Here is a 19,771-nt window from a genome sequence, read left to right on the forward strand (position 1 = left end):
TTTTTGATGCAGAAATATTCCTAGAGCATCTAGATGCATTTCTGCATCAAAAATAAAATTTCGAAAAAAATGTCGCTTACGTTATTTTGGCGGTTAGGGCTCGATATTTGTCCAAAAGTGTACTTCTCTTAACTGAACAAAATTCCACTGCGTAATGCCCTAATATATATATGTACATTAGACTGCAACATCAAAAAAGCTACAAAATCTTTTACATTTGAAGACGTCCACCAAAATATTTCGGAAAAATATTAAGATTTACGCGAACTGGACCGCTTTGAAAAAACTCCAAAAATGGGGTTTTTTATGAATAAAAATAATTTCTTAAAGAACCCTTTGAAAAAAAAAATCCCCTCGGATCTTAAGAAGCATGATTCCTCGACATCGCCTATCTAGACCTCAGCATGCTTATTGTAAAGAAAGGTCGGTAGATACTGCTCTGCATACAATTGTGAAGTGTATAGAGGAAGCCTTTACTCACAAGGACTTTGCCGCAGGAGCCTTCCTCGATATCGAGGGGGCTTCTAAAAATTTCCTTCCGGACCCAATATCTAAGTCGTTAGATAAGCTTGGCGTTGAGATCAGTCTCATTAGGCTCATCGAAAATTTGCTGCGTGACAGAACTGTAATAGCCGTCTGGGGCAGCGCCTGCTTGCCTCGCAAGGTGAGCAGGGGCACCCCGCAAGGTGGGGTTCTCTCACCCCTATTCTGGGTCGTCGTGGTGAATGAGCTACTAGTGGAGCTGGAGAAACACGGANAAAAGTGTACTTCTCTTAACTGAACAAAATTCCACTGCGTAATGCCCTAATATATATATGTACATTAGACTGCAACACCAAAAAAGCAACAAAATCTTTCACATTTGAAAACGTCCACCAAAATATTTCGGAAAAATATTAAGATTTACGCGAACTGGACCGCTTTGAAAAAACTCCAAAAATGGGGTTTTTTATGAATAAAAATAATTTCTTAAAGAACCCTTTGAAAAAAAAAATCCCCTCGGATCTTAAGAAGCATGATTCCTCGACATCGCCTATCTAGACCTCAGCATGCTTATTGTAAAGAAAGGTCGGTAGATACTGCTCTGCATACAATTGTGAAGTGTATAGAGGAAGCCTTTACTCACAAGGACTTTGCCGCAGGAGCCTTCCTCGATATCGAGGGGGCTTCTAAAAATTTCCTTCCGGACCCAATATCTAAGTCGTTAGATAAGCTTGGCGTTGAGATCAGTCTCATTAGGCTCATCGAAAATTTGCTGCGTGACAGAACTGTAATAGCCGTCTGGGGCAGCGCCTGCTTGCCTCGCAAGGTGAGCAGGGGCACCCCGCAAGGTGGGGTTCTCTCACCCCTATTCTGGGTCGTCGTGGTGAATGAGCTACTAGTGGAGCTGGAGAAACACGGATGTCGGGTAATTGCCAATGCAGATTGATGTTGCACTCCAAGTTAAAACTAACATGCTGTATGAACTGCCCCAACGGCACCTTTACATAGTTACTAACTGGGCAGCTAAAAGTGGCCTCGCCGTTAACCCGAGTAAGACAGAACTGGTCTTATTCTCAAGAAAATATAAAATCCTCGCTGCTGTTCTTCCCTCGGTTGGAGGTCTGCGCTTACAGCTGTCTGACAGGGTCAAGGACTTGGGCTTGATCCTAGACAGGAAGTTTTCGTGGGGGCCAAACTTCGAGGAAAGGGCAAGACAGGCATCATTGGCCTTGTATTGCAGTAGGGGTGCTATTGGTAAGAGATGGGGCATATCGCCTAAAGTTGTATATTGGCTCTACGAGACCGTAGTCAAACCAATTACGTTTTATGGCGCCCTGGCCAGGGAAGGAACCTGTGAAACGTTATCACCGGATAAAGAGCGGCTGAGGGTGCCACTGATCACTTGCGGTACACTCCTGGATAGATGGGCCTCATGTCAGCTCAGCGGGGGTGGTCGAGGGCACTCCTCCCACTCACTGTCCTATCGGGTCACTGTCCTATCGGTATTCACGCAGTAATGCTGAACATTCTACCGGACCCCTTATGTCGCAATTGCCTGGAAGTGGACGAGGTAGAATCTCCTCAACACTACCTTCTTAGGTGTCCAGCGTTTGCGAGGCTAAGGTTGAAGTACTTTGGGTCCCACTTTCTAAATAGCCCCGAGGAGCTCTGGGGCATTGAGATCAACCGTATTCGTAAATACATAATCGGCTCGGAGCCTTTTAACGTTAAAGTTTAGGAGGCTGTTCTAAATTGTGGTATCACAAACTACAATCTTACGTTGTCTAAGTGAGCTCCGGTTACACGGGGCTGCCACCTTACCCAACCTAACATCTTAACTCAACTTTGTATGAGTTTTATGCAAAGAAATAAAAAGCGAAAATACCTTTCCAATGATATCTTATAAGTTTAAATCGGAATAGTTTTGGTCCAGCTATTCCAGTTTTTCTTATACCAACCTTTGGAAAGAGTTTATTTTTTTTAATATATTTATGCAGATTTTTAATCTTAATCTGTTTTGTCAAAACATTCTTTAAGAATCTATTTGAATTTATAAAAACTCCATTTTTGGAGGTATTTTCAAATTGGTCCAGCTCACGTAAACCTTAATATTTTTCCGAAATGTTTTGGTGGACGTCTTTGAATATAATAGATTTTAAAATTGCAATGGAAGCACAGTACCGGTATATTTTTGATTGGGAGTAATGCAACCTAATGAACATATATATGTACGTATGTAAGATATCAGCGTGCTGAATTTCAAAAACCTGGGTGCTGTAGGAATTGAAAAAATTGTAAATACATGCAAAATCTTAAGTGGTGAGGTATATTCGGCTTGTTAAATGCATGAAAATAGAAGACACTGGGAGGAGGGGTTTAACCCTCCAAAAACCTCCTTCGGTACGCCTCTTCATACGTATGTATGTATATACGTTGGAATCGTCTTGATGTTGTCGATTCGCTCGATTAAGACATTGATATCCGATAACGTATCACATGGGCGATCTCCTGCGCAGTCTCCCGGAGCGCTGAGGCCGTATACCCAGCGCCTAGTGCTCTGAAAAATTCAAATGAAATTTGTGGTAGAACTTAAATTGTAGTGTTGTTCACAAGAAGAAGTTAGACGGCTTACATTTCTTCAGGAATAAGGGCTATGGTCTCCTTAAGCTTTAGTCCAGGATTGTACGATTCCTTAACTTTTCACTGACAAGCAGTATTAGAATGCGTAGTTCCTGAAAATAAGGTACTAGCTTAAATCCAATGCAAATAAGGTGTGCTCAACATTTTCGATTGAGGTTCTATGTATAATTGCGCGGTGATCCCGAAAATCGAGTAAATTTTTTTTTTCTATGGATTTTCGAGATATTTGCAATTTACCGTTATTCACCTTAAAGCAAAAATTGCTTCCTTTCAATGGCGTATATCTTACGAACCAAATTATAATATAAAATACGGCAAATGAAAGCCAATGAAATTCTCCATGAACCGTACATACATCACTTTCCGTTAGCACTGATAGTTTCTGACAAATTAATTAATCCTTCCAGTTTTTTTTATATTTTTTAATGAAAAAAATGAATAAAATCAAACTTTAATAGAAAAAAAGAAAAAAAATTAGTTTTTGTTAGTTTTGTATTTTTACTAAAGCCTGTTCTGTTACAAAAAAGTTAAGTTACTGATGAAGAAAATCGATGGATAAATACGAAATAATGAGTGGTCAAATGAAAATGCGCAAAGATTTTTTGTATTATTAATTAATTTGCCAGAAACTATCAGTTCGCAAACCAAATCGAGGAGCAGATTGTGACGGCGTACGCGAGCAAAAGGCAGCAAAGCCTCTACAGAAACAGAAATACAGGGACGAGACTCCGAAGCCAAAGTCATCCAGCTGCCCTCCACATTCAACGTTGAAATGTTGTAGTTGTAATTTTTAAAGATTCACGAAAACGCGTATTGCACGAGAACTAATGAAGCGATTTCAAAGAAAGGTATGGCATTTCAAAGATAAAATTCCGAACCTATCGACAGATATATTTCTGTAAGTAACCGATTCGGTGTCTGTCCTAGAAACAACGGTAAATATTGACTTATTTTGGGGTCAATTTTGAGCCTTTAAAGTGCTCCAGCAACTTATAATTTGCAGATATAACTTTCATTTTCGGGATATAGATTGCTTGGAGCAATAGAAATATTATCGTGTACAGATTTTATATAAATTCAACAAATATTGAGCATTTTAAAGCAAAAAATTGTTGAAAAAATTTTAAATTTTTTTTTATTACCAAAATGCTCGAAAACCGCTCGAATGATTTGGTTTTTTTTGTTTTCTTTAATCAAAAATTCAAGAGCATTCCTTTCGTTTGGTATATGGGAAGTTCTGGTTGATATCTTCTAAGTATGTTTATTTGATTCAAACATATGGGCATAAATGACTTCCCATACAAAATCACTTCGTCATCATTTTGCAAACACGTGCATGTGTTGGAAGTGAGGGAAGGAGACAAAAGGTATGTACATATGTATGCGTAAGTACATATTTCGGCTTTTAATAAACAGAAGGCGCAATATTTACAACCTAATCGCAGCGTATGTAGTACNCTATGTAAATACATACATACGTACATATGTTGATTGCAGTTAATGTGGATTATATTATGTACATATGTCTATACATATTATATATGTACATACATATATGTATGAACACATGTATGTATGTATGATGTTTTTATCGACCTTGTTATCGATTTTGTTATTGATTTTGTAATCGATTTTGTTATCCAGTTTGTTATCGATCTTATAATTGATTTTTTGATTGATTTTGTTATCGATTTTGTAACGATTTACTTATCGATTTTGTTATCGATATTTTTATCGATTTTGTTATCGATTTTGCTATCGATATTGTTATCGATTTTGGTATCGATATTTTCATCGATGTTTTTATCGAATTTGCTATCGATATTGTTATCGCTTTTGTTATCGATATTTTTTTCTTATCTTATCGATATCGCTTTAGTTTTTGACTTTGATATGCTCTTAACCATACCACGTATTCTACGTTTAAACTTAGCGGCTGTATCTCCGATGCAGCCTGCAGACCAAGACGAAGGCGCTGGACTGTTCCTTTTTTTTAATTAGGTTGCCACCTGGTTAAAAATTATAAGACCTTCACCGTATTTTGATAAAACAATGAGATACCAACTGAAAGGGCATGACATGCGCATGTACAAAAAAATTCTTTTTTGAGTAGGTTAGCCACCTATTTAAACGTTACTCTTTTATCCTGACATAGTATTAAGCGAAGTCGAGATTTTTTGACCACGCTAATCTCGAAAACTACTGAACGAGATTTTCTTTATTATTATCTGTGTCGATAGGGTATTATCTTAAGTATTGAGAATTTCTATAGGGTTTCCACCTGTCTTAAAACGTATAAGATCCGTTCGGTAAATTACAGAAAGTGAAATGTCAAATAAACGGGTTTAAATGAGGTACCACGTGAAAGTAAATGGTATTTGAATGTGCAATAAGCTTTCATTTTTTCTTTTTTGGTGGGGTTGCCGATTTTCTAAAAATTACTACCTTATATATGTATGTATAATACGGGAAGGCATTTTTTATTAATAATATCAGATTCGCAATAAAGTTTTATTTATCTATTTTTTTCTTAATATTTAGAGTTTCCGCCTGTCTAAACACCGTTCGTTGCATTAAAAACATAAGATGTCAAATGAAAGAGCTTGGCCTTAGGTGTGCGACAAGGCTTTATTTTTTTAATAGGGTTGCCACCTGCTTTCTCCAAATGCGTAAATGTATGTACTTATGTATGTGGCGAAGCCTCCGAGACCGGCTATGTAGTATATAATAAAAATAAGCCAAATTGGCCCAAAAATAAATTAGATATGTACATATGTACATGAATTTTATTTTTTCTCCGCTGGAAACACCCATATACATTTTTCTAGCATTGTGTGCAAAAGTTTCGACTTTTGAATTTTTCGCTTGTGGAAAATATTAGAAACACATAAATTTTTAGACGCTTATGTAATTTATAAGATATAAATATTATAAAAAAATTTTAAATTTAACTTTAACGTCTTATATATTCTTTATGTTTTACTTGCGCCAAGTGGAGTCGTAGAAATCAGCATCTATCGACCCACATTTTTAGTTTTTTCATAGCTAAACGGTTGGTATTTATTCTAGACTTATAACCTAGTTGCCTGCATGCAAGAAAACTGCAAAAGGTATTTGTATTTTACGCATTTATTTTAATCGATCCAGCAAATGTGAGATATTCACTTTTACATTACATACGAAGATCAGTTTTCTGTAGCATTCTTAAGGTTGGTAAGTGTGCACATTCGAGAGGCCTTTATTTGGGATCGTTCGAATTCTCGGTCACACCCTTTGAAATATCCGATTGGACTAACAACTACGAAATACAAAGTAAAAAGTTTTGGACGTATTGACGCATATTTGGAGATGGCTCACAGCGACTGAAATACAGGAAAAAATATGATTTGTTCATCTTTGGTGTCCCACATATGACGTAAGGGGCGTAATTGAAAATGACTCAAGGTTGAATAATCGCTCAACTCATAATACAGTGGTGGAAGAAATAATAGAAACTTTTTACTTTGACCAGTTTTGGCTATATTACTTTGTTTATTCGATGTTTAATGTTTTTGTATAAAAGTCTAGCGCAATATATAACACACACAATCCCAAGATGGTCGGTTCTACGTTACCGGATTGACTCGGAGCACCCACTCCGACCAAGGACCATTACCCCAGCAGCAACCCCCCCCATTTTTTCGCACTGGGAGCATGACCTACCGGCAAGTCTGCTCCGCATACTACTGGTCCGCGCCGGCATAGAGCAAAACCCCGGACATGCAGTGTCTGCAACCGAAATTTACACCACTCATCCACCTCAGTCCGTTGCAACAGCTGCAATAACTGGTGTCATCTGAAAGCATGCTCAGGCCTCCGGCACCATAGAGAGTGGAGTGCTAACTTTGTTGCATCGTGCTGCAACAATCCACAGCAAGCCCAGCATTCCACACAAACAGCGCCCGCCCAACCAACAGCCAGTGGACCAACTCCCAGCATACAACCCCGGACATCCACTCAAAGCAGATGGTACTGCAGCGTCTGCCACAACCTGATAAGGCGAAACACCACATCAGTAAGATGCAACGCATGCATCAACGGGTGCCACCTGAAACGCTACTCCGTCTCATACACCATCGCGAATGGAGTGCTGCTTTCACTGCATCCTGCTGCGCTGCTGCCACACAACCCCAATCGCCTGCACCTACATCTGTGCCAATGCCAACGCCAGCGGCAATCCCACAACCGCGGCCCACGGTCACACCCACACCGGCACCAACACCGGTGACAACACCAGCGGTCGGACCACCACACCCGCAACAAACACAACAGGCACAGCAAGCAGTTCAGGCAGCGCGCCAGTACTCCCTCACCCCGCGAATTACCATCACCAGGCCCAACTCCATCAAACTATTGCAGTTCAATTGCAACGGACTACAAAGCAAGATCGCTGAGATAGTCAGCTTCATGAGGCGCAACAAAATCTCAGTCGCGGCGGTCCAGGAAACCAAACTCCACTCCGGCTCTAGCCTTCAGAGTCAGGATGAGTTCAACGTCATCCGAAGAGACCGCCCTCGCGGCGCCGGAGGCGGCATCGCCTTTATATTGCACAACGCGATCCAATACCGGCTCATTACCCCCCGAATCGCCGCCAACGACACACTCATTGAGCACCAAGGCGTGGCAATCAAGTCGGGAGATACTGAGCTTGAAGTCGTCAACGTGTACATACCACCTGCCACCAGCTGCCCAGCAGGGTATCGCCCGAACATAAGTGCGCTACTTGAAGGCGAAAACCGGGGATTTTAACGCGCACCACGAACTCTGGCACTCCAACCTGGGCAACGACCAGCGGGGTACACTAATCGCAGAACAAATTCACGACTCAACGTTTTGCACTGTAAACGACGATGCCCCCACCAGGGTCGCGGGTGACTGCTACAGCTCGCCAGATATCACTATAGCAAGCGGGGGTCTGATAAATTGCATTGGTTGGCAACCAGTGCTCACGCTCGCATCAGACCACCAGCCCATAGTAGTCGCTATAGACCACCCAAGAGATTTTGTTACATCCGAAGACCGTACGTATATGAACACCAAGAAGGCCAACTGGGACGGTTTTCCGGAACACACAGACCGCAAATTCAATGCTCTTCCGCCACCAACATGCGCGCCCGAAGCTGAGCGCAACATCCGCCGGATCATCAACGCAGCAGCCGCCCGCTTCATACCAGCCGGTAGGATTGCCAAAATCCAGACGAGCGTGATCGAATCCGCCAGTCTAATACTGGTGATCCCCGTATCAAGGATCTCAACAAGGACATTAACAAACTGGTTAACGAACACAAGCGGAAAACGTGGAATGAGCACCTCAAGACCTGCAATCTCTCCAGCGGAGCTAGCAAACTGTGGACGACAGTAAAATCTCTCTCCCATCCGGCGAAACGTAAGGACAACGTTGCCCTTAAATTCGGCGATAGCGACCCACGGACGTGCGCGCGCTTTTTCAGCCGGCAGTTTATTGCACACCCGGAGAGAGACAAAGCCCGCCTCAGTGTGCTACGTAAAGCACACAAACTCCGCCCCCGAGACACACCAACGTGCTTTACACCAGAAGAGACGCAGGCAGCTAGGACCAGTGGGAGTCGAGTACATCACTGCAGCTTTCAATCACTGCATTAAACGCCATCACCACACAGATAAGCGAGGGTCTGAACCAACGTCGACCCTGTGATAGGACGGTCCTAGTCGCGGTGGACCTGTCGAAGGCCTTCGACACGGCAAACCACGCGATCCTTTGCCAAGACGTCCTGGACTCGTCGCTTCCGGATCGGACGAAGCGGTGGATAACCAGCTATCTGTGTGGACGCCAATCATCGGTCGAATTCCGAAACGCCAAGGCGGCGTACTCGCCCCGACACTGTTCAACCTCTACATGGCGAAACTCCCTCCGCCGCCAGCAGGAGTTAACTTGGTGAGCTACGCCGATGATTGCACGATTATGGCGACGGGCCCCAATATTGACAGCCTATGCGGGAAAATCAGCGACTATCTCACCGATCTTGCAAATTTCTTCACTGCCAGGAGCCTCACCATCTCCGCCGCGAAATCCACCGCCACACTGTTCACCACCTGGACAAAGGAAGTTAGGCTAGAGCTGGACGTTTACGTCGATGACAACAANCCAAATTTCTTCACTGGCAGGAGCCTCACTATCTCCGCCGCGAAATCCACCGCCACACTGTTCACCACCTGGACAAAGGAAGTTAGGCTAGAGCTGGACGCTTACGTCGATGGCAACAAAATACCGACGGTCAACCACCCCAAAATCCTGGGAGTCACGTTCGACAGCCTATTCTCCTTTTCTGCGCACGCCTCAGGCACCTGCGAAAGGATGCGAGCTAGGAACAAAGTCCTCAAGTCACTAGCCGGCAGCACTTGGGGAGCCGACAAAGAAACCCTACTCACCACGTACAAAGCAATCGGCCGGTCGGTGGCAAACTACGCAGCGCNCTTACGTCGATGACAACAAAATACCGACGGTCAACCACCCAAAAATCCTGGGAGTCACGTTCGACAGCCTATTCTCCTTTTCTGCGCACGCCTCAGCCACCTGCGAAAGGATGCGAGCTAGGAACAAAGTCCTCAAGTCACTAGCCGGCAGCACTTGGGGAGCCGACAAAGAAACCCTACTCACCACGTATAAAGCAATCGGCCGGTCGGTGGCAAACTACGCAGCGCCAGTGTGGACGGCGGGTACCAGCGATACGCAGTGGAAAAACTTACAAACTTGCCAGAATGCAGCTCTACGCACGGCTACAGGCTGCCATCTCATGTAGTCCGAGCATCAGCTCCACAAAGAAAGCCAGATGCTGGCGGTGAAAGAGCACAACACGTTGCTATCGAAGCAGTTCCTCGTGGGATGTTACCGTGGAAATCACCCCAATAACGCCCTGCTTCGAAATGAACCGCCTCCCCGACATGTCAGACGTCACCTGCACGACTGGAAATCCGACGTCGAGCCGTGCGTAGACCACCCATTCGACGCAGAGAAATACAGAGCGGCGCTTAACCACCTACACACCGATGCAGTCAGGTCGAGTCTTAGCACCAGAAACGACAACATCGTTCTAGGTGGTCGACCGCCACCCATCAACATCGACGAAGCCGAACTGCCTAGAGAGACCAGGTGCACCCTAGCACAACTCCGTTCTGGGTGGTGCCACAGATTAAACAGCTATCTCTCCCGGCTGAACCCAGAAGTGGCAGACACATGCCCTGCATGCGGGCAAGGTCCACACAACACCCAACACCTCTTCGCATGCGCCTCTAACTCCACGACCCTGACACCAGAAGCACTATGAACCGCGCCTATAGACGCTGCCCGCTTTCTCGGCCTCAGGCTTGTCGAGTCAGAGGACGAGTACTGCTGCTACAACAACAACAACAACACACACTATATAAATCCATATTTCAAAGTTTGTACAAAAATTATAAAAATTCAACAAATTTTAACAAAATCCCCCAAAAATAGAGATCAAAGATAAAAATCAAGTCGAATTAATATAAAGTGATAGCAGCAGTACAAATACCAAAAATGTACATGTATTTTGTTGTGTAAAAAATCTTCCTACTGAAGAGATACTTATGTATAATCGTGGTATTGGCCAGTAGTGGTGGCAACTTTATTAGTTGGGCGATTTTCTGATTTTAGCCATTTTACTTAACTAATAATCTAAAGATTTTAGAAATGATTTAAACTTTCCAACTTTGGTTCATAATAAGTTATTTGTAGGTCGTCATCTTAAAAGCCTAATTATTGAGGATTTCAGTGGCCGTGAGCCCCTTCTACATCATTCGCAATTCTTCCAAAACTTTGTATTTCGTTGTTTTTAGTCTATTCACATATTTCGGGGCGATGAAACCGAGAATTTGGACACGTTTAGTTTTATCCATACAACTAAAGGCCACTTATTAATGACATATAAAGAAAAAAAATATGAAATAAATTTAAAAGTATCTACTTTCCGAACCATTTAATAAAATATGTATGTATGTGTACCTAAGATATGTTATATGAAACAAAAAGGCAATATAGTTAAAATGTCATTTTACAATATACCTAACATGCTAACAATTTTGAATATTCGTTACACACATGTCCAGCAGTGGAACTTGATATCAAATAATTGTGATGTCAAAACCGCCTGCCAAAATTTGTATATATTACTTATGTTGGAAAAACATTTTCTAAACTATAGAGGAGTTTTTGTACATGATAAACTGACGTCGATGTTTGTGTTAAATTCCCACTGTGCAAAAATATTTCGAATTGGGATTTTATTAGGTTTCGCAGTTGCAAAAGCATATTAGCGTCATCAATAGGTAATTCAAATTTGATCCAATTGTCTACAGACATTATAGCTTTTCGACTATTGCCATCAATAGATCTTGATAGGGAGATCGCTTCGACCTTTTCCACCAGATCTAGTTTTTCTCCCGATTCCACTTTTGGAAATTCAGAGATGTATTCTTCGTTATCTGAAATTTCAGACTCATCCAAAGTATCTTCATCCAACACACAATCTCGCCCGCACTGAAGTGCAATTACCACTGGCGGAACTACCGTATTCATATTTATTGAACATTTACTAGCCACACGTGATTTCTCAAAAAACACCAACCAGTCGTGAGGAAGTTCGTCAATAAATTCTTTTAAATTTTTCATGCCTGGTGGATTCAATGCTGATGTTCGCTGCAGTATTAATTGTTTCTCTGCTCCCGATATAAGCGAGCCCTGTTGGCGATCAATAACCGCCACATTTGGATAAAAACCGGCCACCAAACAATATCGTACCATATTCCAATCTTCATTGAAAAGAGAAGCCTGTTGTCCGAGCCGAAATTTTTGGGATGTTAGATCAGATATTTGACGCCGTGTTGCAAAAAACATTTCCATAGCTGATTGCGACAAATAGAATTTACTACAGAACTCGCGGACTCGTTTCCTATTGTTACGTACCGAGCAATATGATTTATACAACGAAAGTATTCCGAGCTGATCACTAAATGTTTTTCCAGCAAATGATTTTCGTTGGAAAGAAGCATGACCTTGGGCCGCGCGATCTGTTGGTAAAATGAAGGGATCTTTTACCGAATGATAAGCAACGATGGTCAATATGGAGTCGAAGCATTTAAAAAAAATTCCATATAGCAGACATTTGCCCAGTTGTACATCCAAAGGAATCTCTACCAAATGGCGACCTAATTCTGTTACACTTTCATCGTCGTTAAAAACTTCGAGCATTTGCAGTTTTCTAACAGCATTTTGCACACTCACACTTGAGGGAGGGTTTAGCGCGCGTGATAAATAAGTTGCAACGTCGCTTTGACGGTCCAGCGTCTTAGCATATAAACAAATTTCGGTTAGGGGTATACGCATAAATTCAGGAATGCAGAACTTCGGCATATACTCATACGTTGCCGTGGAATACAGACGATAGCACACACCATTCTGTGTTCGACCAGCACGACCAGATCGTTGGTTTGCATCGGCTTTTGATATCCACACCGATTGCAGTTGTGATGATTCCGTGATTGAGTCATGAGTTTTCATTTTAACCTTCCCTGAATCGATGATGTAAGCCAAATCGGGTATTGTTATTGACGTCTGACCAATATTTGTAGAAAGTATTATCTTTCGCACTGTATGTCTTTGTAGAGCCTCAAATTGATCGTGTGAATCCATTTGTCCATGCAGAATACAAATTCGATATGTATTGGCGGGAAGAGTACTTTGAATGAGATCTCTTTGCTGCACTATATCATTGTATCCCGGTAAAAAGACCATTATAGCACCAGGATGAGGACTCCGGTAGAGACCTTCCAACAATGATAAAATGAGATCATGATCGACTTCATTTTCGTCGTTGAACTGTTGCTGATAAGCAAATAAAATTCGCTGCTTATCTTCTACTTCTTTGCTTAATTGAAACTGCTCCTTATAACCAACATCCGAGTTTTGTAAAATTTTGATGCAAGTGTTATCCGAATGCATTTTAGCATAATCAAGCGCAGTAAAACCGCGCGCATCACGAAGGCGGACACTGGCCTGATGAAACAAAAATAGCTCGACATATTTTGAATAGTTGCATTTACAAGCTGCCATAAGCGGAGTAATACCTAAATTAGAATCAATATGTAAAAAGTATGTTTTTAGGTTTAAGTACGCATACGAGTGCACCTGTTTGGGAGTGTGCGGCATCCACAGGCATTCCCTCACTTTCAATGAAATACTGTATTTGGTCAAATAAGGCAAGTAATTCATCCTCAGATCGGAAATTGTCCAAGCAACATTGATCTATAATGGCATCTAACCCTTGTTGCAAAAATACATCACTCAATATAACAGGATTTTCCTTCGAATAAGAACTAGGTTTTTCACCTTCTATATACATTTTTGCACAGTGTGCTGCATTCGTTTCACTCATCGAACGCAAATATTTCTCCATCAGCGCCGTTCGATATCCTGTGCGATAAAGTATGTCTTCCAAATGAAATATTTTTACATTAAACCCTTGTCCAGGCACATTTACAACTGGACAATCATTGAAGTATTTCGAGAGTAAACTGATATCCATTGTCGCAGACATGAGAATTACTTTGAGATCTTTATCTCGTTTTAAATGTTCTTTAATGGTAATAAGTGTAAAATCGGTGTACTTATCTCGTTCATGAATTTCGTCTATTATTAAATGAGTTATTTTGCGAAAGAAATCTTTCGCGTCAGCCATTATCGAGCGCAAGAGACAACCGCTGGTAGTATATATTAAGTTGGTAGTTTTTTGAACACGACCTTGAAATTAATCTTCAATTAAATCATATAATTGTTTTATATTCTTATTAAACCTTACGTACTTTCCAATCGTATTTGATAACCCACAGTATTACCGATTTGTTCTCCACGTTCCTCCGCAACTCTATGGGCAACAGAAACAGCAGCTACTCTTCTAGGCTGTGATACTACAATGCGACAAGCCCGGTTTTTGCGCATACTATCATTTAAAATATATTGGGGTACTTGTGTGGTTTTGCCTGAACCAGTTTCGCCACTGATTATAAAGATCTGAAAAAATAAGTCTAAAGTTATTCAAATTTCATAGTTATAATATTTTTCTTACAGAATGTTGTTTCAACATATTATGTATTTCTTCTTGATATAAGTATATAGGAAGTTCTTGTTTATCTCGATAGAGTTCCGAACTTATGCGATGGGCACGTGGTGGCACAAGACGCGGTCCAAGCCCAAGTAACAATGCCTCACTCCGAATGCGATTCCTTTTTGCGAGTTGCTGGCGTGAGCTTTGCTGATGTTGAATATGATTTGTTTCACTTGTATGTGTTTCAAGAAATGGTAACGATTTCTCTAATAAAGAACGACTAACCGACGACAATTCTAATTTATGTAGAAATCCTAATGATGTCAAACGCTTGCGATGTGTAATATGAAGCACCCGGCTTGCTTTCGAGCCATAACTCCGTGATAATAGTCCAAGTCTAGCAATGTATTTGTGTAAAAACTTGCGCTGGGCATTGGACAATCCCGGAATAACCAACTCAACATCGGAGCCGGCTAAAAAATCTGATATACGTTGCTGTAATTGTAAACGGTCCTCCTCAGGTAGATTCACTTCCTTATTACAATGTTTGTTTCTAGTTCGGTTTCTTGACGTCAACATTTTCTAAAGCGTTTCCCACGCCAAAGTGGCAACAAATATACTTAATATATGATTTAAATTCGCAATTTTCTCACTTGGAATTATAACAATATGCCAAAGCGTTTACACCGAATGAATTTTGTATAAAATTTTATTTCTCACCACACAGAATGAACCACAATCAGTGATCGGACCTTAAATTTTTGTGTGGTAGAATCTGGAAAAAAATGTGCTAGATTTCAAAAAAATGTGTAGAATTCAAAAAATGTGTAGACCTCTGGTTCTGGATCAAACTTTGTACGAAAATTAAAAAAATTCTGCAAGGTTTCACCTAAATTGCAACATTTTAATTATAATCTACAAAAAAAAAACGAATTTTAGTATAATAAAGAGCAAGATATATTGTTGAATATAATTGTTATATGGCCATAAATAACAAAAACAAATAACTTAAGGACGAGACTCCTAAAAGTTAAACATTCTGAAAATAGAATTATTATCAGAACCCAAAAAAACCAAGAACCACATGATCAAGTTCAAATAGCACTGGAATCAGTGATCGGAATCAAAAAAAATCTATGTGGTCTGTGTGGAATCTGGAAAAAAATTTAGTAGATTTCAAAAAAATGTGGTAGATCTCTGGGTTTGGATCACACTTTGTTGTTTGCTCCTTTTCATTCCATAGTAATTTTGTGTGCAACTCTGAATCAGCAAAATGAATGATCCTTCTCATTAGGAATGTTCGATATCGTATCGATTTTTCTGAATATCGATATTTCATGGCGCGATAATCGATTTTTTGAATCGATATTCCAAGATGGATATACCGAAGACATCGATACTTTACCCGCAATATCGATATTTAAGTTGAAATTTATTTTTCATCTACATAAAAGTGTATGGAAAAATACTAAATTAGGTTTAATCAGCAGCTTGTGTGATTTATTTAGCTCTTAAGTTTGACAAATCGCTTGAGTCGACCGGCATGCCATTTTAATCCTCAGTAAATATACAAGATGGAAATAACACAATTAGGTGAGTTGTCAAGCAGGTCTAACATTCTATTCAATTGGGAGTAGGATTTTCAACATCGATTTTTCCGATATCGATATTGTTCAGCCCTATATATCGCCATATAGCTTTTACATGCAATGAATGAAATCGATTCATCGAACATTCGTACTTCTCATTATCAACCCTGATCAGATTTTACCTCGAAGAGTATTCAAAAAGGTTGTTTCTTAAAATAATTATCACAAATTATCACTAATTTCTGCTGGAAAGCGTTTCTTAAGCCCTGTATGCAGCTCTCAAGAAAACGGTCAAGAAAAAATTGTCATTATTTCGTGTGTGTCCAAGGAATTTTGACATTTTTGATACCTCACAGCCTGTTGCCTCACTCTTTTCTCAAGAAATAATGGAACGGGCATATATTTCTGTTGCAAACCTGGGTTGCCTTGTGCTCTTTTTTCACACAAAACTTTAGAAAACCGTAGTAGAAAGCGTAGTAAATTTCTTAAGAACAGCGTACTGCCGTAAGGAAATTTGACTCAAGAAAATTTCTTAGCCATTTCTTGTACGTCATTTTATATGGAGTTTTTGCTTTTCTTCAATTCTTTGCCTAATAATATAGCTGAAATTTTTCTCAGTATACACATTTTGTTTTCTCAAAAAGGTATTATATCTTATTTTATTTCATTTCATTGCGAATATACTATAAAAAAGCAAAATTTCGAGCTTTCACAACTGATACCACCTTGTATTATTGCATCATGGGGAATGGGTAGCGTGCATGCAGACTTTAACATCGAAGAGAGTTATCGATATTTTTTACATACGATACATTTGTATGATTGTTATTTGAGAATTAGAATCTATGTTTTGATTAAAAAACGCATGCGTTTTTAGAAAAACTAAGCATACAACTCAAAAATGAGTACGCAACGCGGCAACACATCGAGAACCAGGCCTCAAAAGCATAAAAATCGCTCTGCTTTTAAAAACGATCTGCACGATAAAACAAATCAACAAAAAAAATTGAATTCGCTACACGTTTCTGAGGTTTGCCAACATTGCAAGGATGTTATTGAATGGAAAATTAAATATAAGAAATATAAACCATTGTCTCAACCGAAAAATTGTACTCGATGTCAACAGAGAAATATAACAAAAGCGTACCATGTGCTTTGCCGTTCTTGCGCGCTGGAGGCAAGAGTCTGCGCGAAGTGCCTCAAAAATGCTGAAGAGGTGAAAATTGAACCATCTCAGCCCACAACAGAAGAACAAGTCAAGTTGAAAGTTGAAATGGATCGACTTATAAAATCTTTGCCTGAACGTAAAAGAAGAGCTTTTATTCGTTATATGAATAAAGGCAAGAGTCAAGAAATTTTAGAAGAGGACAACGAAGAGTTGGAGTCTCAAAAGCATTTGCCGCGCACTCGAGAAGAGTTGCTGGAAAAGATTGAGCTGCTTAAGTTAAATGACGACAGTGATAGTTTAGAATCCGAGATTGAGTCTGAAAGCGACTATACTATTTAAATAATAAGCACCTTAAAAGATGTTCTTTTAAAGTGTGTTTTTAGAACGTTGTTTGACTTGTGAACCCAATCTGAAATAGGGTCTCTCAGCATTGGTAGATTGCATACAATAAATTTTATTTCATAAAATTAAGTTTATTATTTATAAACCACGTTATTGAGCGTACATAATAAAGTATGTCCACGTTGAGCCATAAACTCGCGCTTAACGTTTTGTGTTTATGAACAACTATCAAGGGCCCTCATTCGGGTGTTTAAGAAACTCAGGACCAGTTTGAGAAATGTTTGCTTATTTGTACAACAATTTTTTGGTGTATGGTGAAGGGGGAGCTGATATTTCCATTACGGAACCAATAGCTATATCTTTCAAAGTAGAGCCGGGGTACTATGGATAGTACCGCCGGGGAGATTACGACAACAACAACAGACAAATTTTGACTTTGCCATGGGAAAACTGGGCTTCTCCGCTTTTCAAATATGCCCACTTTTAGGGGCCTTCTAGTTTTCAAGATATTTAGTGTTGAAAGTTATTTTTGAAATTTTTTAAATATTAATATTTTTTGAACTACATAACCGATTAAAAAGAGTAATGTGTAAAAAAAGCTAATTAATTTATCTTTCACTTCATGTATCTAATTTATATTATTTTTCATATCTTAAAGCCCAAATATTAAAAAACTAAAAAAAAAAATCATAATTTTTTTCATAAAATGATTTTTTAAAAAAATTACGTGATTAATGATAGAGAAATGTACATTACTTAGAAAGTACAAGTTATTACCTTTAATTTGGTATAAATATTTTATTATGAACTGCTTTTGAGGCTTAAGAATTCAGTGATATTAAAAAATATAAATGCATTTACAAGCAAGTGACGATCTTACATTTACTGTAGTTTATTCACATAAGGTGCTCTCTTCTCCGGCAACGTAGAAAGGAGAATTCTACTTAGAGACTGTTATAATCCCTAAGTGCGGCCGAAGTCCGCCAAAAAGTGTTCTCCGCAAAAGGTGTTCACCCCCTTTTCTTTCGCAACACACAAAGGAGAATTCTACTTAGTGAGGGTTATAATCCCTAAGTGCCGCCGAAGGCCTCCTACATTTTTTTTAATACTCTGTTTAGAATGGACTGAAGACATGATGTATATCAAATGAAAGCTTGTTTTATATCCTATTGGATTATGAAATGTTTGAATATGTTTAATAAGGCAATTTTTAAATAATCTTGTGATTGCTTAAATTTTTTTTTTAACTTATTAGTTAAATTGAATTTTTGCTTATTGTTTATATATGTGTATTGTTTAAACTACACATACACAACTTAAAAGTATTACGTACTTCTTTGACAGCTTAAATGAATCTCTTTCTTGAGTATAAATAAATTAAACATTACGAAAACAAGGCACTCTTTAGCCATTGAACATCTAAAAAATGTAACTAATGGAGACATTTATTAATAAAATAATGGAGACATTTATTAAAACATTATTAATAACATTTATTAATAACAGAAAAGTGTATCCAGTTTTTAATAAATACGTTTTAATTATTAAGCTGTCACACACTCGAGTTTGTCAAATAAAAGAAAACAAATTTTTTTTTCGCCCCCCCCCCCCCCCCCCCNAAGAACGATGAAAGAGATTTAATATCTGTAGAAGATTGGAACGACTCGATGCCGAAGAAAATGATTAACAATAGTCAAGATTGTATATACAAAGCGTTTACCGACCTAGAATTAAGTAAAAATACATCCGAAGATCTTAGCGACGGCGGTACTCTGCTTGATTCTTTTTGCACTCTTTGTACGTCGTCATTCAGTTATGCNAGCGAAAAGTTAAATTTCTGTTAAATAACTTACCTCGTAAGCAGAAATTTGAAAACAAGTTCTGTTAACAAGTTTTCTTTGTTCATTTTAACCTTCAATTATAATATCTTTTTTAGGTTTTCACAAGATTACACAGCCACACAAAAAAAAATTTGTGTTCTGACCCAAAGGTCTCAATATGTGTACTTTATGTTTTTGGGGTCGCTGAATCCGAATCCGAGGTCCATTTAACCCCATCAGTTCAGGGTTTTGATATAACCCCAGAAAACCAATATGGCGGACACCTTTTGGAAAAATTCATCGGATTCGCTTGAAACTCGTTACTCGGGGGTTTTCGGGGTCGCTAATTACGAATATGATATTATTTTTTCAAAATTCAAAATGGCGGATCCAATATGGCGGACACATTTTTGTAAAATTCATCGGATTCGCTTGAAAATCGTTACTCAGGGGTTTTGGGAGTCACCGATTACGAATTTNTTTTGATGCATATAGATATGTACGCTGGTGATCAAAAGTGAATGCATGTTAATTTTTGTTAAATATTTGCAATGTTTTTCAAATGAATAATTTTTCTTTATACAGAATTTG

At 39.4% G+C, this 19,771-nt stretch overlaps 2 protein-coding genes across 2 annotated transcripts; one reads left to right on the forward strand and one right to left on the reverse strand.

Moving 5' to 3' along the window:
• Window positions 1-10,330: 10,330 nt before the first annotated feature.
• On the reverse strand, window positions 10,331-14,974 carry LOC108367142 (probable ATP-dependent RNA helicase YTHDC2). The gene is made up of 4 exons (XM_017621730.1): window positions 14,283-14,974; window positions 14,020-14,227; window positions 13,346-13,957; window positions 10,331-13,284 (listed from the first exon to the last, which is right to left on the reverse strand). The coding sequence occupies exons 1-4, from the start codon at window positions 14,838-14,840 to the stop codon at window positions 11,333-11,335; spliced, it is 3,330 nt and encodes a 1,109-aa protein (XP_017477219.1). The 5' UTR covers window positions 14,841-14,974; the 3' UTR covers window positions 10,331-11,332.
• Window positions 14,975-16,623: 1,649 nt separating this feature from the next.
• On the forward strand, window positions 16,624-17,486 carry LOC108367144 (uncharacterized protein C9orf85 homolog). The gene has a single exon (XM_017621732.1). The coding sequence runs from the start codon at window positions 16,752-16,754 to the stop codon at window positions 17,355-17,357; it is 606 nt and encodes a 201-aa protein (XP_017477221.1). The 5' UTR covers window positions 16,624-16,751; the 3' UTR covers window positions 17,358-17,486.
• The last annotated feature ends 2,285 nt before the right edge of the window (window positions 17,487-19,771 follow it).

The sequence above is a fragment of the Rhagoletis zephyria genome, unplaced genomic scaffold (assembly GCF_001687245.7).
Source record: "Rhagoletis zephyria isolate East Lansing unplaced genomic scaffold, Rhagoletis_zephyria_1.1 Rzeph_scaffold_02559, whole genome shotgun sequence".
Lineage (NCBI taxonomy): Eukaryota > Metazoa > Arthropoda > Insecta > Diptera > Tephritidae > Rhagoletis > Rhagoletis zephyria.

Coding starts and splice junctions, on each gene's coding strand:
- LOC108367142 (XM_017621730.1), bottom strand. CDS start 14,840: ATGTTGACGTCAAGAAACCGAACTAGAAACAAACATTGTAATAAGGAA. Junction 14,228..14,282: donor ATATGTTGAAACAACATTCT/GTAAGAAAAATA, acceptor TTATTTTTTCAG/ATCTTTATAATCAGTGGCGA. Junction 13,285..13,345: donor TGCCGCACACTCCCAAACAG/GTGCACTCGTAT, acceptor ATTCTAATTTAG/GTATTACTCCGCTTATGGCA.
- LOC108367144 (XM_017621732.1), top strand. CDS start 16,752: ATGAGTACGCAACGCGGCAACACATCGAGAACCAGGCCTCAAAAGCAT.